The sequence below is a fragment of the Orcinus orca genome, chromosome 10, assembly GCF_937001465.1.
Source record: "Orcinus orca chromosome 10, mOrcOrc1.1, whole genome shotgun sequence".
Taxonomy (NCBI): domain Eukaryota; kingdom Metazoa; phylum Chordata; class Mammalia; order Artiodactyla; family Delphinidae; genus Orcinus; species Orcinus orca.
In genome coordinates, this window is record NC_064568.1 from 35108481 (window position 1) to 35134382 (window position 25902).

At 44.6% G+C, this 25902-nt stretch overlaps 1 protein-coding gene across 14 annotated transcripts in view; it reads right to left on the reverse strand.

Annotated features, from left to right (window-relative positions):
- Positions 1 to 25902, reverse strand: part of CACNA1D (calcium voltage-gated channel subunit alpha1 D) — a 318762-nt gene that overhangs the window by 138990 nt on the left and 153870 nt on the right. For all 14 annotated transcript variants that reach the window (XM_033424608.2, XM_033424607.2, XM_004267920.4 and 11 more), the window contains exons 4-7: positions 17600 to 17739; positions 8705 to 8847; positions 4299 to 4451; positions 3546 to 3742 (exon numbers count right to left, since the gene is read on the reverse strand). In XM_033424608.2, coding sequence (XP_033280499.2) covers positions 3546 to 3742; positions 4299 to 4451; positions 8705 to 8847; positions 17600 to 17739 — 633 coding nt within the window. The remainder of the gene's footprint in view (positions 1 to 3545; positions 3743 to 4298; positions 4452 to 8704; positions 8848 to 17599; positions 17740 to 25902) is intronic.

The window sequence follows — 25902 nt, forward strand, 5'->3', positions numbered from 1 at the left end:
TTGGCCAAGGGAACTTCCCATTTGAGTCATACAGCCAGCACTGCCATAATAAGTATGCTCACTGAGCAAAGAGCTTGGCACTAAGGCAAAAGGCCACAAATGATTTATATGGATAGCTCTCTTCTGAAATCAATACTCTTTTCATTAATTTCCTACATCTAAAAACATTTCCTCTGAGCTGAAGAAAAAAAACAATAGGATCATGTAGGGTTACTCTGCATCTTGTGGACAAAATGAAAGCCCAGAGAGTTTGGGTGACCTAGCCAAGGTCACGCGCCCAGCCCTTTCCAGCCTTAAGGCTTTTTCCTTGCACTACACCTTTCTGCCTCTGTGGACAACAGATGCATGTAGGTCAGATGGCACCTTAATTATGTTTATGGAATTCACTTCATAAAAGAGTACTAAAAAAAGTCATTTTTCACCAGAAACTAATAATCCCATTCCCCACACATCCAAATGGTCCTATTCTATGCGTGTCTTTCTGCATATCGGGCCCACCCGCACGTCCCTTTTCAAGACCCTGCCACCACTGGCCAGGCACTCTTGGGAACTGAGGCATCCCTGAACTTGAGAACACTGACTGAATACGAACCTGACCAGATGCAAACTCGTCCCTGGCAAAGACTTTGTCCACCATATACAAACGCCTAAAGGGTTGAAAATTTTGCTTGCCATCAACATTTAAAATAAAATCTCAGTTCTCGCTCAAGATGTTCCCTTTACACTCTAGCTACGGATAAAAACTGGCACTTAAACATGGCCCATCTGTAGTGAGGCAATGGGATCATGCACTTAAAGAGTAACAGTAACTGGTGTTTGCTGATCACTTGCTCTGGGCCGGGCACTGTGCGGGGCAGGGATCTTCTGTTCTGTGCACAGCTGTGTGGCTTCCCATTGCCTGTGGCCCACAAAGCATGAGGAAGGCTGGGGCCCTGGCTCCTGCCTATCTCTGTGCTGAGATAGTAAGTGTAATAAACAAGTAATTAAAAGCAACCTGATGTGTTTCAGAGGCTACGGTCTTAGTGAACACTCTGGAAGACATCACTGAGCTGCCCCCTAGTGTTCCGAAGGGCTCGAAAACCTCTGACGGTGGAAAAATGCCAAGGAAAGAGCGCCAGGTTCTAGTCTAGACCAGGGGTCACCAAACTGTGACCTGCAGGCCAAACCAGCCCACCACCTGCTTCTGTACAGCTCGTGAGCTAAACATGGCTTTTACATTTTTAAATGGTAGGAAAAAAATCTGGAGTATCTCATGACACAGGAATGTGATACAAAATTCACACTTCAGCGTCCATAATAAATATTGGAACGAAGCCACATGTTTACATGTTGTCTACAGCTGCTTCCAAGCGACATGGGCAGAACTGAGTGGTTGTGACAGAGACATTACAGTCTGCAAGGCCAAATATATTTACTATCTGGCCCCTTATAAAAAAAGTCTGTAGACCCCTGTTCTAAATCAAGTACCACTTGCTCTAGCGGTAGGACCTCGGGGATGTTCAGGGTCTATATTCCACTGTTTCCCAGACCTTCTATATTGGGATATAGACTGGAATAATGTTGATAAATTACTGGAGTTCCTCCATCAGAATAAAGATGCCATGTAATTCATAGAGAATGTAATTATTATGTTGTCAAATTATTAGCTCTGTGATTGTCATATGAAAAACAGAGGTAATAATTATATCATCCTAGGTGATACTTAGAGGTTCTCAGGAAAGCAAGTAGAAACTTTTGTTTCTGGGTACGTGTTTTCTCTCGTTTAATCACACGCTCCCAGAGTTTTCACTAGCTCAGCGACAGGAAGACTGTCATGAGACAATCAGTGTGCAGAAACATAACATAAAGTATAAAATTGTCCATCAGTCAGGGCATGTTGGATCGGCAATGGCAATTCACCGTGAAAACAGGGAGAACAGAGCTGAGAGGAGTCACAGGTTTTTCATTTATTTGTTTTAAATCAAAATGTTGTCTTCTGTACTGTTTTGGGGGGAAGGATCAGAGTTTGGGCTATCTGGATGACGCTTTTCCTATTTATCAGAAATTCAAGGGAAGACTTGGATTGAGCCCTCTGCTAACCTAACTAGGAGTTACAGCTTAGAAGATAATACTGAAAACAAACCCTTTACCTAATTAGAGGGTCCCCTTGCATGGCCATGGCCTTGGCTCATCCAATATAATCTCCCTCCTTCTTCCTCTTCACAAAAGGCATTGTGTTATGGATATAAATAACAGATGTGCATACCCACACAGACACACACACACACTCCCCTACGACAACACAAAAAGGAGAGAGAAAAACAAGATATAACATGTTGGTGATGTTTTAAAAACCTTATTACCAAACTAGACTCACACTTTGGGGATGAAAATAAAAACGTGTCTTCTTTGCCTAACACTGAACATATACAGGGACTTCTACAATCTTGCATGCATGGAGTTCACTTGTGAAGGGAAGCAAAAACCTATTTACAACCGTTATACGCTATGTTCCCTGAAGTTACAGAGGAATGGGAAATCCTATAAAGTGTCTGAAATTTAGATCCTGTCGGAAGCTACTCAACTTGCAGGCCTTCTAACTAGAGACTGACCATTCAAGAAGTAGGTTATGGCCCATTGTCTTTTAACAAGTCATTATTGGAATCCTGGTTAATCCCATTTGGACTTGGATTTAGGCTCAAAATCTGCAAGTCAGCTGTTTTTCCCAGCAACTCTGTGTCATGGAAAATAATTTCTAAACTTCTGTGAGCTTTTTCAAATTCTATCAGACACAGAAGTAAACCAACAAACCCAGCTCTGAGAAATGGCTGTTAAAATATAACTGCTCTTCATTTACAGCAAACCTTTCTGGCTCTGTCAGGAACAAGGAGAGCCAGCCCTGAGCCATACAGAGTGTCCAACTGTCTTCATGGACAGGTCCACCAGCCCTGGAAGGCTTATATGCCATTTCTACCCTCTCTGCCAGAGTTCTATAGCTCCAAAGGAAAAGGAAAAGAGAGCGAAGGGCTTATGCTGGGCTGATCAGTAGTAATACTGAATGGGGGGAAAAACCCATTTGGGCTTTAAGGCTGTACTAAGCTATGGAAAGCATGACAAGAATTCAATTAATGTTCCCTATCTTCCACTTAGGATCTGGTAGAGCAACCTGCCTTCAGGTACAAAAGGTCAGTTTTAGTCCACAGAAGTCCAGGAGCCTCTTAACCTGGGGAATGACCTCTGGCTCTTTAAGAGTTTAATGAGGACAGCCCCGGCCCTCTGGAGTTCCTCCAACACAGGGGACTACTGGGCACGCTCAGCAGTAAGTCCCCAGGCGGCACTGGGGATGCGAGGGAGTCCACCTCCTATAGCAGCTTTCTAGAGCTGAAACCAAGGCCCCAACATGGAGAGATGATAGGTCTTACTGAGTGACGAGAGGGCCTGCTTCCCTTCCCAAAGAACTCACTTCCAGGGGGTCTTTTTCAGCCAGCTCCCCAATGGCTCTAGCTAATGAAACACTTTTATCTGAGGAAAGCATACTCCATCAACTCTCTCCTCAAGCGGCTTACCCAGTAGAGCACGTCTGTCCAGCCCTCCATGGTGATGCACTGAAACACGGTGAGCATGGCAAAGGCAAAGTTATCAAAGTTGCTGATGCCGCCATTGGGGCCAACCCAGCCACTCCTGCACTCTGTGCCATTGGCGGTACACTGGCGTCCATTCCCTGAGAACGCACACGGTGCTGGGTCCTCCTCAGCTACGATATCTGCAAACAGCAGAAGAAGGCTTGACCACTCAAGGGAGGAATGAACATCAGGAAACCAAGCTGCAGAAGCCAAGTACCCTGCCCAGAGCCTGCAACACTCTACTTCCCAGCTGTGCTATCTCGGATTCCTACTGTCCTTCAAGGTTCACTTCAAACTTTCCCTCCTCCATGCAATTTGCCATTTCCTCTCCTCAGAATCCACCCCTCTCTCCTCTGTCCCACTCTTAACAGCACCTCTCCTCAGCCTGTACAGAGCAACACTATTGATTCACCTCACGGTCCAGTTTCAGGGGGTCCCCCCATCTCGTTTACCAGAGCACATTACATAGGAAATCAAGATAGAAAAGGGAACTAAATTCTCATTTATTCTGAATATAATTCACACTAAGAACTGTCTTAGATTCACCAGTGTATTCGGCTGTCTTTTTTTTTTTTTTCCCCCTGTCTCTCTCTCTCTCTCTCATTTTGTTTTAGATCTTCCCCAAACCACAAAAGTTGTTTTTGGGAAAGCCAAATGTTTAAATAGCTAGGTTAGCTGTCATTTTTTATTACTCACCTGAGTCAGCAAAAAAACATGTTTTGTGCATTTTTCCAATAAAAAGTTCCAATCCTATAATAGCATAGATTATGATTACAAATAACACCAAAAGGGCTATGTGAAGGAGGGGAACCATGGCTTTTATGATGGAGTTCAGGACAACTTGTAAACCTAGGAAAGAGAAAAATAAGTTTGTGAGCCAGGAAGCTATTTCAGTGATGCACAGATATGATTCCTAATGATGCTTGCTCTGTACAGGACACACAGTAATAAAACTCAGAGGTATTTCATAGCTTTTAATTAACGTTAAGCCTGGATGTGAGGTAAGTCAAAGAGGAACCTTAAAGACCATCTAATACAACTCCCTCAACTTGAAAGATGGAAAAACTAAGGCCTAGAGAGGGCACTGCCAGATATGAAAGTCATTCCTTTACGCATTTGTTCATCCATTCAACAAAATTCCTTGAACATCTACCGTGCAGCAAACATAAGGTTTAGTGCTTTGGGGGATATGAAGATGTATTAAATAATGTGGCTCCTCTCAAAGAGGTTATGCTGCAGAAGGAGACATAAGAATTAAACACAAATTACTCTAAGGTAGCACACAGATGCTGAATAAGTAATATCACACAGTTAAAATTAAAGAGGGATGAAAGGCATCGCTTCTGAGTGGGGGAGAAGAAAGAGGACTGGGCAGTAGCCTCCCTCTCAGGAGGGCCTGAAGCATGAGGAGGATGGATTTCCACAGGCAAGAGGAGACAGGTTACTCCAGGCAGCGGAAGAAAGTACCAAAAGCATGGAAGTGAGCTAGCGCCACGAGGGCTGGGGGTGGCGGTCATGAAGTGGAAAAGGGTAACAAGAAAGACAAGCAGATTGCAGCTGGGTAGCTCTGAGTTTTGAATTCAGATCACAGGGCCAGAGTTTAGTCCATTGGCAAAAGGCAGCCTCTTTATTTTAAACAGGAGAAAATCAAACAAAAGTTTAATAACATGTATACATGGGAGAGACCCAGGAAAACTCAAAAGGCAGCCTTTTTAGAAAGACAAGTGGGGCAGCAATAGGCAAGACGGGCAGAGAGGCAGCTGGAGGGTGCTGGGCCCTCCAGGGAGGACAGGGTAAGGAGCTGGATGAAATCAGAACTCAGCAAGTGAGTCTGAGTTAGAGGAAGGTGCCCAGGGAGGCAGGGCAAGGTCAAGAGGCTAATCCTAGTGCCTGAACAAAGACAAGCCTGTCAAAGGAGGGTCCCCTGGAGTGGCAGAGGGAGACGAGGGGCCGGGAAGGAGAGGGTAAGAGCAACTGTCCACCTGGTGAGTCTGATCACTTAACATGAAGGGGGTAGTGCCCTGAGGCTGACACGTGGACCTGAGAGATGAGGGAGGGACGTGGAAACCTGGGAGCTACCCACGGAGCAACACTGAGAGCCATGGTACAGGAAGAGAAAAGACCATGGGAACAGGGACAGTGGGGCAACACTCTGGCCTGGGGTGGGGGGTGGGGGGAAGCAGGAGCCGCAGGGAGAGCGGTCGGCAGGAAACCAGAGCCGGACTAGATCCAGCCACCTGACGCCCCTGCACGTGCCCTGCGCTCCTCCCAACACCGGGACCTACCTCAGCTTCCACTCGACTAGCTCACTCTTTTCCCCCTTTTTTCTTTCTCTTTCCCTTCCTCTCCCTGCTGTCTCTCTCTCCTCCAAACTGCCCTTTTCTAGTATCTTCTCACTTTCCCAATACATATTCAAACAATGAAAGAACAGAAGAGGCTGAGGTGCTAGAATTAAATACGTTAGAAGTCAGAACACACCAAGCAAAAATACTTATCAGCGATAACAGCAAAAGTTCGCCTTGATAAGAAGCACATGGGAAAATCTGGGAGATGGGATGGGGAGGGAAGGGCGATAAGAGGGTTTCAGACTCGCAAAGAACCTCTTTCCAGACTTTCATTAAGACAGAACTCCTGCATACTGTCTTCGGATGCTTAAATGTTCAAATGGTTTCTTTTGGAGAAAAAATGATCGGTAGGATGACTTTTAATGTTTCTGCCTCCTATAGGGAAAAGATGGAGGGGAAAAGAAACATCCGCTCTACTCTACTTGGGCAAAAGGGGCTTTTTGTTTGCTTTTTCATTTGGGTTTGTTTGTGTTTCTTTTTTTAAGACATGGATGGGCCATCCAAAATCATCATCCAGCAGTTAGCTCTTCTCAGCTGTATGGCAGTGAGCCCTATGTTTCATACGTGTGTCTATGTTTATTGTAACTATTATATTTCAGATTGGCCAAATTTATGAAATAATGACATTGTATCTTATTGTGAATGTGTACACTTTCATGACATTAGGCTCCTTTGTATATAACCAATGTGCACAACAGATCTCACAGGACTCTAACCAAGGAGGCAGTGAAATGGAGCAGAAGGAACAGTGGGCCAGGAACCAGGAGGCCGCCGGTCTGGTCCTGTTTGGCCACCCCCTAGCCATGAGAAGCTGCCCAAGGTTTCGATGACCTTCCTCATCTAAAAGGTGGTGATTGTGGACCAGATGATCTTGAGGGTTCTTTCCCATTTGATGGTCTAGGATTCTGATACATATTTATCAGTTACCTGTGTGGAGCTAGTTAAGAGCTTCACAAACATCTGAAGGACTCTATCTGAAACACATGTTTACCTTCCAATGAATGAACATATATTCACATACACACACAAAATCATGTCTTGTAGGACAGTCTGAGTTCTCTTGAGAAGGGATTAGACAACTCCCAGATCAGTATAAACAGTCACACCTTCCCAGGCATTTTTAACAACTTCAAGTATATAAGAAATCACTAGTCCACAGCTGCCAACTGCATGGGAACGAGCATGACGCAGAGCCCCTGACCCATCTCCCCAAAGCCCAGCTGGCTCTGATGAGAGACGTGGCTGCTCCAAGGCAGTTAATGAACATGAGCTGAGAAAGTCCTCACACGTGACTCAGACCCACAAAGCCACTGCACCCGCATGTCTGCTCACAGCACATACTGCAGGCAGGCTGGCCTGTCATTTGCTCTTTGGGGGAAAAAAGTTGCCGTGGTTACTCTGAAATCAGATTAAGCTGTAACAACTGAATCTGAAACCTCATGTTTGCTCACTGAGCTTCTCATTTAATCATGTTACAAGTAACAGGGCCAGTCATTTCCAAGGTATTTCAATTTTTCTCAATTGCTTCCAGAAGGTTCTGTGGTTTTGACTTGTGCTGATCTTTTTCAATGAAAATAAAGGAACAATCTGGAAAAACAAGTACACATAAAACACCACTTCCTACATTTTAAAATGTTAAATTTGAAATTTTTTTTTCCAGACAATTTTTGGTGCGTTCTGAGTGCCAACAGGTTTAATAAAAATTTCATGAAGAACTTCTGGAGAGGCAAAAACATGATCTGTGCTCTTTTGATGGCTTTATGAGCTGTGAAAAAAAGGCACAGCCTGCAATCCCATATCTGTCCTGCAGCTGGAAGCAGGCAGCCAACTCACAGCCACAGTCCTTGGAGAGGCACTAAAACTTCCACCGACTGAAGTTCCCAGTAGGGATGTCCTATCATGAGTAGAGCCCAGGGAAGCATATGCCACGCTCCTTAGGGAAGTTCCTGGCCAGGGCACAGATGGGGCATCTGTTCCAACTCAGGTGGCACTGAACCTGGCCTGGAGATCTGGAGCAAGAAGCAAACTAGGGCCTGGCACAGACAGGTAGAGTAGGCTAGTGGGTGATATAGCATCTCTCACACTAAGGGCCCTCTCTGTGCTCCAGACCTTGCGCTGAAGGCTCTCCCTGCATTACTGCATTCAGACCTCACAACCACCTTCAGGCAGGTGCTACTGTGCCCTACATACAGGGAGGACACAGAAGCATTCACCTCTTCACCCCCGAGTGAGACGGGCACAGTCCCTCCGTGGGAGAGTTAAATAGACTTTCAGGATCCCAGCCCCCTGCTGCTCTCACTTTGAAAAAAGGCAGTCAGTTGAGGCCTCCAACACCCTCATCCCCATGACCCACCACGTTCAAAGGGACAGGCCTGAGAGTGGGAGGAGCTGATGGCAGCAGATGTCAGAGGACGAAGACCAGACTGCAATCAGGAGGCCTGAACTCAAGGTCTCCTGCCACCACCCACTTGGTCTCTGCACGAGAGAAGATTCTCTCTAATATAAAATCAGGAAGACAACAATCACTACTGCCCCCCTCCACCCCCCTCCACCCCCGGTCGGGGCTGTCACGGGGACCCAAAGTGACAATACAAGCAAAAGTGCTTTGTAAATGGCGAAGGCCTCCACGGTCACCTGCTGAGCCCCTGGCTGGTGCACAGCAACTCACCTCATCGCACCCTGTTTCATAATCCCGAGACCCACCCAGAAGGATAAAAATCAACAAACTTCTGGCTTTAGGAAACGAAACGTGCTTACTGGGCACTCCTGATACTAGTCGAAGTGGTCGTAACACTCGAAAGGCGCGGAGGGCTTTGACATCAAAGCCTCCCGATTTGCCACTGGAGTGGTTGCCGCCTTCTGTTTCTTTGGTTAATTGTTCCAAAATTACACTAAACAATCTGAAAGAAGAAGAGGGGAAGAAATGTTAGACTCTGTCACCCAGGGAAGCAAAACAGGATGGTGAGAGTAGTTATTTCTGAACAACGGCCAATTCTGTCAGGCTGCTGCTTAAGTAGAGGGAAGGCAAAGCAGAGGTAAGAACCAGGCTGTGACTCCTGGCCGTGACCCCTACATCTAGAAGGACTAGGGATGGGGACTGATCTCACCTGTTTTCTTGCCAGTGGAGCATCCTAGCATGTCAGCGCCTTGGCTCCCTGGTGAATCCCCTCTTCCAGTGATGACGGTGGAATTGCCCCAGCAGCTGCCATTGATGAGGACTCACCGTGTGCTAAACCCTTAAAATTATCTCCTTAATCCTCAAAAATGTTAGGCAGCGGGAGTTATCATGAACATCATTTTACACGTGAAAAAACAAACTTGGCGAGAACAAGTAACTCGCCCAAGGCCACAAACTAGTGGCAGAACTAAAACCTGAATCCAGGTATGTTCGACGCCCTTAGATTCCGTAAGGGCAGGGAACTGTAGTCTGTGTGTTCATTTGTTCGTTTAGTCTGTTCCAGCCTAGTGCCTAGAACAGTTCCTGACACACAGGAGGCACTCAAAAAATATCTGATGAATAAACAATGAATGCATGAATGACTCCGAAGTCCCAAATCTTAAACGATATGTTATGCCACTTCCAATACAGTCACTGACACATACACACCCCCACCTCCACCTCCAAAGGGCTGTTCAGGGAATGATGTAAATCACAAGATGCTAAGGAGCTGTGCAAAGGCCAAGAGCAGAAACCTAAGAGAAGGTATTAAGATCGTCATTTTCTCTTTTGAAATGTGAATAATATTGTATCTGGCAGCCGCGACAAATTTTTCCCTACTCTCAGAAGGCTTTTCGGATAAAGCTATTTTCAGGCAATCCGTTCATTTGACAGTTACTTTTTTGCTCTTTCAAATAAACATTTGTTCTTTGGAATTGTTGCTTGTTTTTCAGAATAAATAGAAATTTGCCCATTTCAAATAGAATCAACTCTGGCCAATCAGATTGTGGAAATGATTGGCCCAGCAACAAAGAAAAGGTTTCCAAAGTTTAATTAGCAGCAAAGCAGAAACTCTGCACCCACTGGCGTGCCTCTGGATGGCCAAGACACTAAGTCCATAAAACACAGGGTGGTCTGATTACAGTCCTGATGGGGCACAGTCATGTCATTCTGGGGTGTTTAAAGACAGGTCATCTGTTTTAATAACAGTACCGCAATTAGCAATGAACCTGGCGGGGGGTGGGGAACAGGGAGGGAATACGTCAGGTCTTTACCTTTTCAAAGCTACAGAAGGTGGGCTCTTTCTGGTTATGACTGGGGAAATATATCAGATTTATGATGGGTCTCTCTCATTAGCATAGTTTTGTAATTACTATAGACCCCTGCAGCAAGGCTAAATAAAGTTAAAAGTCTCCCCTCCAAAACAAGTTCACAGTGTCATAAAAACAAAGCAAAAGGAAGAAAGAAAACCTCAAACTCTTCTGAAATGCAGCAGCCACAGGAATTTTCATCCCAAAGGGTTAGGAAAATAATTTATGCAGGTGGTAACTTAAGATTGCTTTCAAGTACCAGTGTACCTTTGCAATGTACACTTTATGGCCCTTTTATCCCCTGTTCTTCGGTGATGCCTTGAAAACAGGTGAACAATGTCTCTCCCATCACAGAGGAGCCTGACTCAGAGAGGGAAGCCGGCTGCTGTTTCCAGACAGCTGGAGCGCTCAAGGGGTCAGGGCGTGCTTCCATTCCTAAGAGTTAGGAGGCATTAGGAAAGTCCCTCTCCTCCTCTGGGCCTAAGTTTCCTACTCTGAAAACTGATTGAATGATCCAGAGCCCCGCCCTTCCCATTCTAATATTCTGTGATTCTACTCCTTTCACTGCTCCCACCCGAACAAAATAAGTACCATGTGCCTGAAGAGATGTGGACAAGAGGAGAAAGTATTTGATCCTAGACTCTTATTAAGTTTACCCCAAGACAGGAAGAAAAGGCAAGGAGCTACCCAAACTGACACAAATTAGAAGCACCAGAATGAGCCCCCCATGTTCACAAAAGCTTAAGTGATGAGCTTGAATGCTTGAAATACGTGTTTATTGAGAAATTTAGAGGAGCGGGATAAAAGTTGACTCAGATCAAACTCTGCTATAAGAGAATTATATCAGCTCCGGTAGACACGCTGAACCTTCCTGTGGTCACATTATTAACAGTTAACATCTTAGAAATATCAATTACTTTCTTGATGTCTCTGTTATTGGGAATCTTGACAAAAGCAATAGGTCATGGTTGACTTGGAACGGAAAATCCATTGGATGAAGACAGAGTTGGCAGTTGGCAACTTCAGTGAGCAGGAGTTTGATTCAAGGGAAGACATAATAATTTAATTTTTCTTTTTCTTTTTGAACTTTTCTTCTGCTCTTTGACTACAATTTAGTACGTATTTTAGATAAAAGGTAATCTGATGTTCTAAAGTTTTTCATATTTAATGAGAAAAAAAGACCAAGTCCAGTTCGACTTTAGTTTCCTAGATGATTTTTTACTTTTTAAACCAACTTTATTGCAGCTTAATTTATACATAATAAAATACACCCATTTAAGGTGTACAATGAGATGAGTTTTGACGAATGCATAAGCCCCAGTAACAAACACCACAACCAAGACAGAGAGCCTTCCCAATATCTCAAACAGTTCTCTCATGCCTCCTACAGTCATCCTCAGCTCAGCCTCAGGTATCCACTGACTTTATCTGGTTTATCCCTTTAGGTTTTTTCCTTTTCTAGAATCTTACCTAAATGGAGTCATACAACATGTTCTCCTTTTTGTTTATCTTTTTTTGTTCTCTATGGTTTTGAGATTCATCCAAGCTGTTACATTTATCAGCAGTTCTTTTTACTGTTGACTGATATCCCACTGTATGAACATACCACAATGAGTTTATCCATTCACCTGTTGAGGAATACTTGGGTCGTTACCAGTTTTTCTCTATTATGAATGAAGTCTCTTTGTGAACAGGTATTCTCATTTATTTTGGGTAAGTACCCAGGATAGTCCTGGTAATAGGGTCATATGGTTAGTGTATGGTTAACACTGTAAGAAACTGGCAAACTTTTCCAAAGTGATAGTACCGTTTTCCATTTCTATAAGCAGTGTGTAAGAGTTCCAGTTGCTCCATATTTTGGTTAAAATCTGGTATCGTTGGTCTTTTTACTAATACTAGTGGGTATGTAGTGCTATGTCACTGTTGTTTTAATTGGCACTTCTCTAATTACCAATGACACTGAACATCTTTTCAGGTGCTTGTTGACCATTTACATATCTTCTTTTGTGAAGACCTATTCAAATTTTTTTCCCATTTACCTTCTGGGTCATCTCCTTGAGTTATAAGAGTTCTTTATAAATTCTGAATACAAGTCCTTGGTATGTATTGGGAATACAAATATATGTATTGGGAATATTATTTCCCAATCTGTGCCTTATCTTTTCATTTTCTTCACAGTGTCCCCTTTGAAGAAAAGTTTTAAATTTTGATAAGGTTCAAAATTTCAATTATTTCTTTTATGCCAAGTGCTTTTTGGGTCCTAAGAAATCTCTGCCTACCCCAAAGTCATAAAGATTTTCTCCTAGAAATGTTATAGTTTTAAATATAGGGCTATGATTCATTTTAAGGTAACATTTGTATATGGTATGAGGTAAGAATGGAGAGCCTTCTTTTTCATATGGATAAATAGTTGTTCCAGTGCTATTTGTTGAAAAATGTTTCTTCAACCCATTGAGTCATCAAGGCACCTCTGTCTAAAAACAATTGATCACATCCATATGGGTTTATTTCTAGACTCCCTATTCTGTCCCATTGATCTTTATGTCTATTCCTTACTCTAATATCACACTGTCCTGACTACTGTAGCTTTATAGGAAGTCTTAAAATCAGGTTCCAGATTTGTTCTTACAGATTTCTTTGTCTAGTCTAGAGCCTCTCTAATTTCCATATAAATTTTTGAATAAATCTGTCCATCTCTACAACAATCTTACTGGGATTTAGATTAGGATTCAATCTATACCTCAATTTGGGAAGAACTGATATTCCAACAATACTGAGTCTTCCAGTCCATGAACATGGTACATCATTCCATGTATTTAAGTCTTCTTTAATTTCTCTCAGCAGGTTTAGTCATTTTCAGTGTACTATTTATCCCTAAATAGTTCATGGTTTTTGATGCCATAGTAAATAATAATGTCATTAACATTTTATTTTCAAATTGTTCATGACTAATATATAGAAATTCACATGCTTTTTTATACTGACCTTTTATCCAGAAACATTGCTAAATTCATTCAAAACATATAATTTAATATGATTTGAATCTTCTTAAATTCACTAAGACTTGTTTTATGGCCCAGAATATGTCTTTCTTGCCGAATGTTCCATATGCATGAGAAAAGAATGTGTATTCTGCTCTTGCTGGGTACAGTGTTCTAAAAAAGTCAATTAAGTCAAATTGGTTGATGGTACTGTTAAAATCTCCCTATATCCTTAGTGATTTTCTGACTAGATGTTCTATCAACACTCCTCAAGGAGGGGTATTAAAATGTACAACTGAAGATTTGTCTATTCCCCCTTTCAGTTCTATCAGGTTCTGCTTCGTATATTTTGAAGATCTGCTATTGTGTGTACGTATGCATAGATACAGGCACACACACACACACGTGTGTCTGTGTATATATACACACTTAGGATTATTACATCTTCATGAAATGACACCTTTATCATCATAAAGTGTCTTTCTTTATCCTTGATAATATTCCCTTTTCTGAAGTCTACTTTGTTGGTTATTAATATAGCTTTCTTTTGATTAGTTTTGCATGATATATATTTTTCTGTCCTTTTACTTTCAAATTATTTATGTCTTTATAAATTATGTTTCTTACAGACACTATAGAGTTGAGTGTTGTTTTTATACACATATAAAATCGGATAACCTCTGGATTTTAAGTAAGGGTGGATTTTAAATAAGGGTGAGTTTAAATCTACCATCTTGCTATTTGTTTTCTATTTGCCCTGTCCATTGTTCCTGTCTTCCCTGCTTTTTAAAAAAATTGAGATTTTAAAAAATTCCATTTAATCTCCAATACAGACTTATTAACTATACCACTTTATTTCTCTAGTGTCTCCTCTAGATCAAGTGTCAGCAAAAGTTTTCTGTAGAGCACCAGATAGTAACTATTTTAGGAATCGCAGGCCATAGGGTCTCTGTCACAAGTAGTCAACTTTTCCATCCTAGCACCAAATAGCCATAAACATTAGTGAGTGTGCCTGTCTTCCAATAAAACTTAATCTGCTAAAGCAGACAATAAAATACTTTGTCAGCGTTGGGGGGCAGGGGAGGCAATAAACTCTTCTTGTTCTATGGGCTGAAGTTTGCTGGCCTGTGCTCTAGGGTTTACAACATACATCTTTAACTTCTCATGGTCTACCTTCAAATAACTCCACCAACTGCAAAGCACCTTCCTATAGTATATGGCTATTTCCTTGTTTCTGTCCTTTGTGCTACTGTTGTCATATATTTTACTTTTATAGATGTTATAAACCCCCCAATACACTGCTGTTATTTAAAAGATTTTAAAATGAGAAAAATGTTTTTATATTTACACATGCACTCATCCTTTCTGGCATTCTTCATTCCTTTTGTATAGATCCATGCTTCTATCTATTGTCATTTTCCTTCAGCGTGAAGAAATTCCTTTAACATTTGTTAAGGTGCAGGTCTCCTGATGAATTCTCAGCTGTGGATTGTCTGGAAATTTTCTTTCTTGCTTCAATTTTTAAAGATATCTTCATTGAATAAGAGTTCTATGTGGACATCGTCCCCTAGCACTTTAAAAATGTCAATTGTCTTCTGGTTTGCACAGTTGCTTGCATAGTTGCTTGGCTTTTTCTCTACTTTTAAGATGTTCTCTTTATCTTTGCTTTTGAGCAAATTATGATCATGATGTGCCTTGATGTAGTTTTCTTCATGTTTACTTTGCTCGGGCTTTGTTGAGCTTCTTGGATTTGTGAGTTTATATTTTTCATCACATTAAGAAATTTTGGACTATTTCTTCAAATATTTTTTTCTGTCTCCCTTCTATCTCCTATCTTCCGGGACTCCAAATATATGTATGTTAGATTACTTGATATTGCCCCACAGGTCACCAAGGTGGTATTCATTTATTTTCCATCATTATTCTTTGTATTACTTCTATATCTTCAAATTCCTTGATTATTTTCTTCTATTGAGTCTAATCTGCTGTTAGGCCAATCCAGGGAATTTTTCATTTCAGATATGTTTTCCAGCTCTCAAAGTTCCATTTGGTTCTTTTTTTTACATTGTCCCATCTTTTCTCACTGTAGTCATATATTCCTTTTAGGTCCATAAACATATTTATAATAGCAGTTTTAAAAGTCCTGTAAAGGAATTCTCCACTAATCCCACCATGTCTGTCATTTCTAGGCCTGTTTCTATTTCCTGCTGATTATGGGTCACAATTCTTCACATGTCTAGTAATATCTGACAGGACGCTGAACACTTTAATTATCTGGATTTTGTGGTCTTCCTTTAAAGAGTGTTGAGTTTTGCTTTGGCAGGCACTTAAGTTACTTGCATGTCAGTTTGCTCCTTTTCAGGCTTCTTTTCAAGTATTATTACTAAGGGTTCCAGATGGTTTTTACTCTAGAACAAGAGTTGGCAAAATTGTTTTGTAAGGGTCCAGACAGTAAATATTTTAGGCTTTGTGGACCTAAACCACACAACTCAACTATGTAAACAAATGCTTGTGACTGTGTCACAGTAAAACTTTACAAAAATTGGTAGCAGGCTGAATTTGGCCCACTGACCACAGTTTGCCAATCCCTGCTCTAGAGTTAGTTAGCCCGTACTACTAATGGCCCTTCTGGGGTCTCCACTGACAGTCCAGGGTGTTCAACGAGGTCTTTCCACTCTGGTTGGTCATAACTTGAACAACTCAAAGACCTATGTGAGTCCTAGTTATTAGTCAGCTATAGCCCCCCAGATTTTCTTTTTTCCCTACTCGTAATCTTTGCCTGGCCTTATGGACTATCATCCCATGTAGGGTAGCTTAGTCTTTAGCCAAAACTCAAGACGACCCCAAGGCATACTTACAGACCTCCTTCTCTCAATATCTCCCTCGCCGCTCCCATATCATGCCTCTCAAATTTCAGCCACCTCAGCCTCCCTGAACTCGTCTCTGTCTCTTCAACTCAATGAGACTACCGCACTCTTCTTGGTTCCCTGTCTTTGTGCTGTATGATAATCCGAAAAATGCCTCCAGACAGAAAGATGATTTGTAGGGTAGAGACAAAAGAAACGGGGCTAAGCAGCTCCATACGCTAGCTGAACAGCAAGTCCAGGGTCAGGAGAGTCACAGCAAGATTATTCCAGAACCAAGAGACCTGCAAGGCTCCTGCTTGCCACTCCTTGTTAAAGTTCATCAAATACAGGAAGGTATGATACGTATCTTCATTTTAGTTCATGCTGCACTACCTCTGCCACAATACCTTAGAGTCCAATGTACTAGGGTGGTTTTTGCAAAAGTTAACATTTTTCTCCACAAGTCTAATCATCCTGTTGGGCTACCACTCTGGATCCCACTTTAACTTCCTCGGTTTGAAAGAACAGGCTCAAACTTTATCTCACTCTCCCAATATCCAGCAGTATTAGTCTCCCATGAAAAGCTAAAGGATTCATGATAAAGAATAATCCAAAAGAAAAATCACCTTGCTCAACTGCAGAAGTCATTTGAATGAAGTCATGGAGATAAAAACAGAAAGGCCATTTAACATTCTCTCTATATAGGAGAAAATATAATTTTAGGAGCAACCCATTTTACAGCCAGGCAACTAAGACTCAGCAAAGGAATAGATCTTATTTTCCTATGTGGGTATTTGGTCCAAAGACCCAGCATTCCTCCGACACTGATTCATTTTCTCTTGCTGGAAACATTTCCAGGTGTTGAAGGACCAGAATAACACAGGTCACTGTTTTTCTTTTTTTTTTCTTTTTCACTGTTTTTTATTTTAACATTCTCCTTTAACTGAAACTGTTGGGGTCTTCTTCCTGTGACAGGATTCGGGGAGAAGGCTTGATTCTTTGCATTTTCTGGTTTATTTCGTTTCATGTCAGATATCTGATATTTTTCAAACACTTGTTTTGCTATGTGAAATGGGATAGTAGCGTGCCACGTCTTTTCTCCCAACTCAGCAGAAAAAATTAATAGCTTTCCTCAAGGGATGTTAAATAGCAGAGTACCTCACTGCCATGAAGGATTTATTACTTTTTTACCGTTTTATTTTGGTTTTTTAACTTAATGGGGTGTTAAGCATAAGAGCTGTACACGTTGGACTCAAAGCACCAGCAGGGCTGGCCTATTTGTGGAGGCCCAAGGCCCTGTAAGATGAACCCTGTCACATCACAAGCTGAGCTTAAACTTCCTTCCTTAACACGTTACTGAAAGAGGGAGTAACAACAAGAGAATTTCAAATTGGTTTCTGCCCAGAGACCGACAGCAGCATCATCAGGCTTCAAAGAACTCCTGACACGTTCTGGCAGCAATCACTGGCACGAAGGACCAACCCTGTTCCTTTAAAATACTGTTTTCTGTTACTCCCCACCTCCCATTTTCCCAAAAAAAAAAAAAAAAAAAAATTCCTCAAATAAAAGGGACTTACCCTACTATTACTATAACAAAATCCAGTAAATTCCATCCATTTCTTACATAAGCATTAGGATGTAGCAATAATCCATACGCTATAATCTTCAAAAATGTTTCGACTGTAAAAATAATCAGGAAGGCATATTCTACTTTTTCCTGTGAAGAGAAACAAAGAAATTTAAAAAAGCGGGGGGATGGGGAAGAAGAAAAGAAACAGGGATTAGATCAGTATCTCAGAGATATAAACATTCTTCTCCAAGCAAAGTTTTATTATGAGAAATGGAACAATTAACACTGCACCGGGAGCAAGAAGGCATTTTAATTCTAACACTGAATTTCTCATAAGCAACTAAGTGTAAAACACTTTTCATCAGTGGCTACATTACTGCACTTTGCAACCTGCCTTTATGTGTGTGCAGTGACTCTGCCTAGGACATAACAGCACGTTTGTTATTTGCACACATTTGCAAAATACAGCGTGTCTTCCTCCCAAGATTGCCAAATCAGGCCCAGAAAAGCACAAGGATGCAACAAAGATTCCCACAGGGCTTTGAACAGAATATCCTTTGGAAGAAAGCAAATTGCGTCTGCTTTGACCCTCTCTTCCTCTCGGGTTTCCATCTGACTTCTAAGTCAGGATCTTAGAATCTTTGTCACTGAGCAGCAAGGTGACCTCGGCAAGTCCCTCCAATCCCTTGGACCTAAGTTTCCTCACCTGCACAGTAAGGGGAGGGGATTCAGGACAGCAAGCCCACAGCCTCCTTGCTGGCGTGCCACCTCTCCCAGCTGACACTACTGATGGGTCACCACTCACGTTCCCAGGGAGCCTGGACTCAGCCCCTGAATCCTCCTCTTCTTCCAGACTCAGCAGCCACTCCCATCTGACTGCCACAGACCTCCGAGATGCCACCCTCAGGCTAGAGGGCTCTTAGGACCTTTCCAGTTCCAACTCATGCGATTCCATGAGCTGGAGAAAATGCATCCATCAGCAGGTCTAAAAATGTTGGCTCTTTCCTCTTTTACAAAGGTTTTCTTTATACAGCTTTGGTTTCAATAGAAATATAGACCACTGAGATGTGTGCGATTAATTTTACAAGAGGCATTTGCTGGCAAAAAGCTATTGAAATAATAACTAAATGAAAACTCGTAAGTAATTAAAACTGTCCCATACAGCCCATAAAGTCCCCTGCTGATACTAATTCCCCTCTGTGAGACCTGAGGAAAGTTACCAATGCCTCAGGAAAATGGAAGTCACAGAATTCATTTATTAAGATACTTGGCGCAAGGGGGTGAATAAATTTGGCTCAGGAAATGCCTAGTGAGCACCTCTTCTGCGCGATGGGCCCCACACAGGAGCCAAGGTAAGAAAAATGGCTCCACTGTGGTCCTATCTTCGAAAGGTTTAGTCTGGTGCAAGAGGTGGGGGTTCAATTGTGGTACACAGAGGACATCCCAGGAGACGGAACTGACAAAGAGCAGCTCTGCACCTTCATAAGCAGTTCTGCCCTCTGATAAGGCCAAAGGGTGAGACAACTTCTCCCCTGCAAGGACTTGCTTTGTTCCACGTGAGCACTTTTTTGCCTAAGCCACCCTGGGGTCTAGCCGTCCGCCGCCAGAGTGCCACCCCTCCATTGCAGACGAGCCCCAGTCCCGAGTGGGACTTCACCGAGTCTTACCACTGCATCCTTCCTCTTTACCAGCAGGGAAACCATCTAACCCCGGCGGTACCCCAGGCTTTACCCCCATTATCGACTCCCCACTGGTCACACTGAAAAGCCAGTTCATCAGTTCTCCCCCCCCCAACTTCCCTGTATTCCTAACGTGCCCCCAGAGCACCCCTTGATCCTCAGAACACCATCCTAGTGGTCTAATAAATTCCTCTGTGGTGTCACTTAGCCAGAGTCAATGTGTTTTCAATTTTAAAAGCCTAGCTCATCCCCAACCTCCACACTCACGCTTCGTCCAGATCTGCCATCAGGTCCTGCTCTCAGCCTGGCTCATCTCATCCCATGCACCCCGCACCCCTCAGCAGGCTGCGAGGCCTTCTCGGACCACGACCTACTCCCTCCGCACAGCCAGCCACATCCTCCAGGCTGGGGTGAGCCGCTGAAACCTCCCAGAGGAGCAGTGTGCGTGCCCCCTCGTGCCACACGCAGACCTCCAAGGACTCCTCTGTTTACTCTCTACACTCCTTGTGAGCCTCGTGAGAGCAAGGGCTCGTCTTCCCGTTCACTGCCACATCCCTGGGTGGTGGGTTCCCAAGAGAGGTGCACTCAGGCCACCGTGGATATTCTGAGGAATAGAGACTGACTTTGCTACTAGCTACAGAGGAGAGATCCAGGAAAGCTTCAATGAGGCAGTGACGCTAACTTGGAGAGCTAAAAGGAAAAGCCACTCTGTTGCTTTAACAAGAAGCAAAAAATCCCTGAATAAACCAATCTGCTGTACTCAAATTAGACCCTGACCACCAAAGGTAGATCGTCAACATGTTTTTGCGAGTTAGAGTTGTAAGGGAACAAGGTAAGCTGGAAACAGCACGTGGATTTTACAATTCCTCTTCCCGTTTTATCCTTTCTGCTTTATTTACTGGACCAGACGGGGAAAAAAAGGCTTTTGCTGCCATCAATATTCATAGCAGTTATATCCCTATATCAACACAGCACTATAGTACAGAGCAGACAAACAAGACAGGGAACAGAGAGTACACCTACCAAACACAGCTTGTTTTTCCTCTTTAGCGTTTACTTACAAGTAATTTTGCCACAATAATACAAGGGCCATTTGTGCAACTGAATTGTTTAGGGTTCTTTTATCCCCCTCTCTCATCCTCCTCTCTCTCCTTTTTGAAGACTTTGGTTTCTCTTTCCAAAATCCTCAGTGCATTACTTGATGGAATTGACTATAAGAAATATAACCTTGCTGTAACATGATTCTTTCTTACAGAGACTCTACCATAGTGCCAGGTGAACAACCACAGCCTGGAGAGCACGACAGACCAGTCTGCCCAGAAGCCAGTGTCATCCTGGTCCCCAGTCCTGCAATTTAAAAGGACTCCAGGGCTTCCCTGGTGGCGCAGTGGCTGAGAGTCTGCCTGCCGATGCAGGGGACACGGGTTTGTGCCCCGGTCCGGGAAAATCCCACATGCCGCGGAGCAGCTGGGCCCGTGAGCCATGGCTGCTGAGCCTGCGCATCTGGAGCCTGTGCTCCGCAACGGGAGAGGCCACAACAGTGAGAGGCCCGTGTATCGCAAAAAAAAAAAAAAAAAAAAAAGGACTCCAGTAAAACAAATACACCTCCACATTTAAGCAAATGTAGTGTTAAAAAAAATCTTGCAAAACAACAATCATGGGAAGGGGAGGTAATTACTTCACAAGAGGACTGTTCATTTGAGAAAAGAATGTTGGGTTAGTGATCTGAAAGGAAGCCGCCAAAAAGTCAGGTTCCTTGCAGGGTGGGGTGGGAACGTGCAACTGGCTGAAGGACCGTGAGACGTCGCACAGAAAAGATATGGAGTCAGCAGCTGGGATGGAAGAAACCACAGAAAGGATGAAGGAGTGGGATGGCTGAAAAGAGGCGAGCAAGGGCCCTCAAGAACTGAACATGAAATGAGGTGGCCCCTGGGCAGGGACTGCTCCTTAAAAGCCCTAGCCCAGGCTAAACAAAACGAGTACATGAGTCCTGCACCCCAGTCTCCCTGCATTTGCCAGGCACACTCAACCAGCCACCAGCAGGGATCCGCCTCACTAGCAAGGGATCCTGGGTGGGCAGGGCCAGCAAAGCATCTTTTAAGAAAGCACCAATTCTTCACCAGAGACCACCCTATTATGTGGATGCAAAGTCCCCCACGAGACTCAAGTCACTAGAGAACTAAAGGCTTAAAATCAAATTCTGCAGCCTGATTTATCTTCTTTAAACAGTGAAGTTTCACCAAACAGGAGAGGCTCTAAACCAACAGTCTCTAAACCAGTTAACCCCTCACAGAGCCTTGAGAAACAGAAACTGTCAACCGGCCGGGAATAGGAGATGCCAGGATCTTTGACTGTACTTGGTTGGCAGCTGTCCTATTTTTAAGCATTGCTTTACTAGTGCTGTGGTACTAACATCCATCCATCCACCATCAATCTACCCATCCGTTCATCCATTCATCCACCCATCCATCATCTACCCATCTATCCCTGAGCACCTGGGTCCTCCTCAGAAAGCCTGACCCCTACCCTCACAGAGCTCCCGGCCTGCTGTCAAAAGATCAACAAAGGCTTGATGAGCCATGTAAGGTTCACCTCTCTGCTTTGCTCATCCACCCACAGGGCCCGAGTCTTTGCAGTGGTCTCCTGGCGTACACCCTGGCAGAAGGTACAGAGTCTCCCCTCCACACACATATCCCTTCTGTGTCCTGCAGTCCCGGGGTCCCCACTGGCAGAGATCATCTCTTACTGTCTTTGTAACCCCAGCGTCCAGCACCATACACGGCACACATAAAGTACACACAGGTGCTAATAGGAGGTAGAGAAGAAAAAAAGAGAAGGAATTAAGCAACAAGGCCAGACTGAAAGGGGACTATAAAAACATGAGAACTTGGGATTCTAGCAATATGTACCAAAAAGCAAAACAAGCAAGGTAGGAATCTTTCTAAGTTACCAAAAACCCTTCCTAAGACACACCTGGAATCAACAGTCAGAGTGTAGAGACAATAAATAGCTGATCCCAACATCTCACAGCCCCTCTCTCTCAACCCCAGCCTGAGCCCCTGGTGAACGCCCTCACCTTCCACCCTTCTGTACCTTCTGGCTTGCTTGCTTCTCTCCTGCAGGAGTGTCCACTCCAAATCATGGGCCGAGCTGCTCCCTCCCACTGTGTTCCCAAGTCCATGCTTTCCCTTCTCCATGCCTCTGCCCACGCTGCTTCACCCACCTGGTGTGCCTACCCCCGTGTGTGTCCACTCCCCTCTTTGGTGAGCACACAGCCCTGACACGGCAGTAGCACAAGCCCAGCACAGGGCTGTGGAGAGAACGCAGGGCTTGGAGCTATATCTGTGTTCTGCTGGCCCCAGCTCAGCCCCTGACTGACTCGGGTCCACATCCGGTTCCCTCGCTGTAGAATGCCTCCCCCCACCCCAACCCCCACCAATTCCCGCCTTTTCATCAGGCTAACTTCTACTTGTCCTTTGAGGCTCAGCTTAAATGACACTTTCTCAGCAAAAGCTTTGCTGACCTCCCAGACAAAATTTGGGCCCACTGTCAAAGCTCACCATATTTCTGCATAGCCCTATTCACAATGGAAAATTTTAATTAAAAAAAAACTACCTCTTTGATACTTGTCTCTCCCAATAAATGATAATTTCTTATAAAATCAGAGACCATTTCTATTTCATATGTCACTGTATTCCCAAGTCTATCACAAAAATAGACACTGAGTATTTATAAATGAAGAAATAAATGAGCAAAAGGAGAAGTTTTGACCAAACATTATTCAATAGCCCTTCCTGCTAAGACATTCCATAATTGTTTTAGTCAGCTCAGGCTGCCATAACAAAATACCATAGACTGGGTGGCTGAAACAAACAGAGGCTTATTTCTCACAGTCTGGAGGCTGGGAAGATCAAGCTGCCAGTTGATCTGATGTCTGGTGAGAGCCGTTTCCCTGGCTTGCAGATGGCTGACTTCTCATGATGTCCTCATCTGGCCTTTCCTTGGTGGAAATATACACACGGAGAGAGAGATCTCTTCCTCTTCTTCTCAGGGCACTAATCCCAACATGAGGGCCCCACCCTCAAGACCTAATCTAACCCAAATCACTTCCCAAAGGCCCCACCTCCATACAACATCCCACTGGGGCTGAGCTTTGAACACATGAACACGGGTGGGGGGGGGGGGCGGGACACAGACATCCCACCCATAAGAATACTGCAGGCCCTGTCCCAGGAAAACGCCCATGGCTAAACACCTGGGAAGAGCCTCACAGCTCCTGCTCTGCACCCACAGCCTCCCCACCTCTAGTCAGAGGGAGGAGTACCCACAAGGGCAAATCAGTCAAGGGTGATGAGAGGTCCAGGGCTGCAGGAGCACAGGTGTGAGGGGAGGGGGAGGATGAAGGGACTGAGGGACACCATGGACTTGGGGGTGGGAGTGAGAGGAGGTAAGGTTCTAAGGCTGAGTCTCTGTTTCTCACCTGTAAAACAAGAAGCCTGAGTGGATGATATCTTCCAGTGTGAAATTACAATTCTCTATGACCTGATGAGCAATGTCCAGACTCAGGCTTCAGAGGGAAGCCGTGTGAGGGACCAGGGACCCCAGGGAGGACAGCCAACCAGGAGCAGCAAGACCCAAGAGCAGCCATTGCCTTGTCAGGTGACCAGGTCACCCGAGGTTGCCCGAGAGACCCTCCCACCTGCTGCCTCACACATTCCAGGAGGTGCCCTCGGGAGCTGTGGCCACTCTTACAGGGTTCTGATGTGTGATTCAACCTCCAGTAAACTGTACCGGTGATCACGGGACGGGGAGCAGCAGGCGGCCTCAGCTCAGAGTGCTGGGATGTAAACAGAGGTAATGCTTTCCTCTGCAGGTATTAATGAAGAACGTACTTAAGAGGGCCGCCAATGGGTAGCTGATGCCACGTTCACATGAAGAGACTGGCTGGAATAGGCAGCATGCCTTCCTTCTTCTTCACCTTTGGTTTCTAAGTTCAAATTGTAGAGCACATGCGAGTGAGCCCATTTCTTGTGGCACTCGGCTAAGCTATTTGCCCCTTCTGCTTCTCAGTTTCCTCACCCATAAAACCAGGATACTCACCCTTGCCCACTCAGGTGACGGTGAAAATCAGATTCAGTGAAGTGGGAAAGAGCCCTGTGAACCATCAGAAACTCACCATCAAAGGCCACCGGGACAGGAAGGGGCAAGGCCGCACTCCCGGGCTCTGGAAGTGGAGTCCCAGTAGGAGGACCAGGAGATGGGACAGAAACCTCATAGGACCGTCATCGGCTCAGTAATCCCATGACCACCCAGGCCAAGCAGGGCCACTGCCCCGGATGCCGTCCAGAATGTACCCGAGATGACAAATGAAGGTGGCCAGCAGGTGGCCTGGCTGACCGCTCCATGGAGACCAACTTCAGAGCCATCTGGTCCATGGGAAGAGGGCAGAGGAAGCTGACAGGGCACTCTCGCTGGATGTGGCCTCACTCTTCGGCAGCACAGAGGCAGCTGCTTCTTGGCTGCAGGGGTAAAGCAAGCAGCTGGCAGGGGGTGGCTCACTATGGTTCTTGCCAGCCAGCAAAACTCGCAGGGTAACAGCACCCTGACTTTCCTCTGAGAATTGCTCCTTTCCTACTTTCAGTCCATGGGCCACAGGGGTCGGCATGTGACCCAGGTTACTGGTTCAGGGATAGGCATGTGTCCCAATGCCCACCAACCAGGTCCAGTTAAAGCTAGTCCTGGGTTTCACTCAGCCACTAGGACAGAAGTTCTGTCATTGGCTTGACTGAGCTCTCAGAGGCTATAAGCCTAGAGTTACCAGGGGGACATAAAGATGAAAAGGCAACACCTAGGGAAGCCAAGCCAAAAGATGAGGAGAGAGCCGAACAGAAAGACAGAGAAGCGCAGACAGAGGCAATCACCTAGCTCTGATGCTCCTGTATGAGCCCCTGGATCAAGCCGAAACTGAAGGCAAAATTCTCTCCCCACTTTTGGGCTTTTCAGTTACAAAAGCCAATAAACAGAGCCAGTTGAGCTTCGGTTTTTGGTCAATTGCAAACAAAAGTCCTAACTAGATACTGGGGGCCTACAGGATCACTCTGCTTCTCTGAAAGTTAAAGCACCTAAGAGAATCTTCAGCAGCTCCTCACTTCTCCAGAGATTCAACTCCTTGGATGATGCCTTTTGACCCACAGGCTCAGCGATGGTTCTCTGTGCACAGGACCCATAGGCCCTGCAAGTCACTGCCTCTGGGAATTCATCTAGGCTCAGCTTTCCAGATTTCCTCCTTCCATCTCATCCATTCTCTGTTGCTGTCTTCAATTCCAACTGGTTTCTGGGACTCTACACACTCCTGAAAACCTGATGCCTCAGACTTGGCTTGCTTCCCATCCCACTCATCCTGGGACCCCTTGGTAGTGGGTACATTCTACGGTTGGCAGCCATACACCTCCTCACCCAGCTTCACCACGAAGGCACTGCCCACCTCCACCCCACCTTGCTTGGACTTCAGGCACCCTATTTCAATTCAACCATATTCACTGGGTATCTGTTCCACACCAGGTGCGGTCCTGAGCACTGGAGATCAAAGATGGCTAAGACAGTGTCCACGTCCTGGTGGAGGACAGCCGAT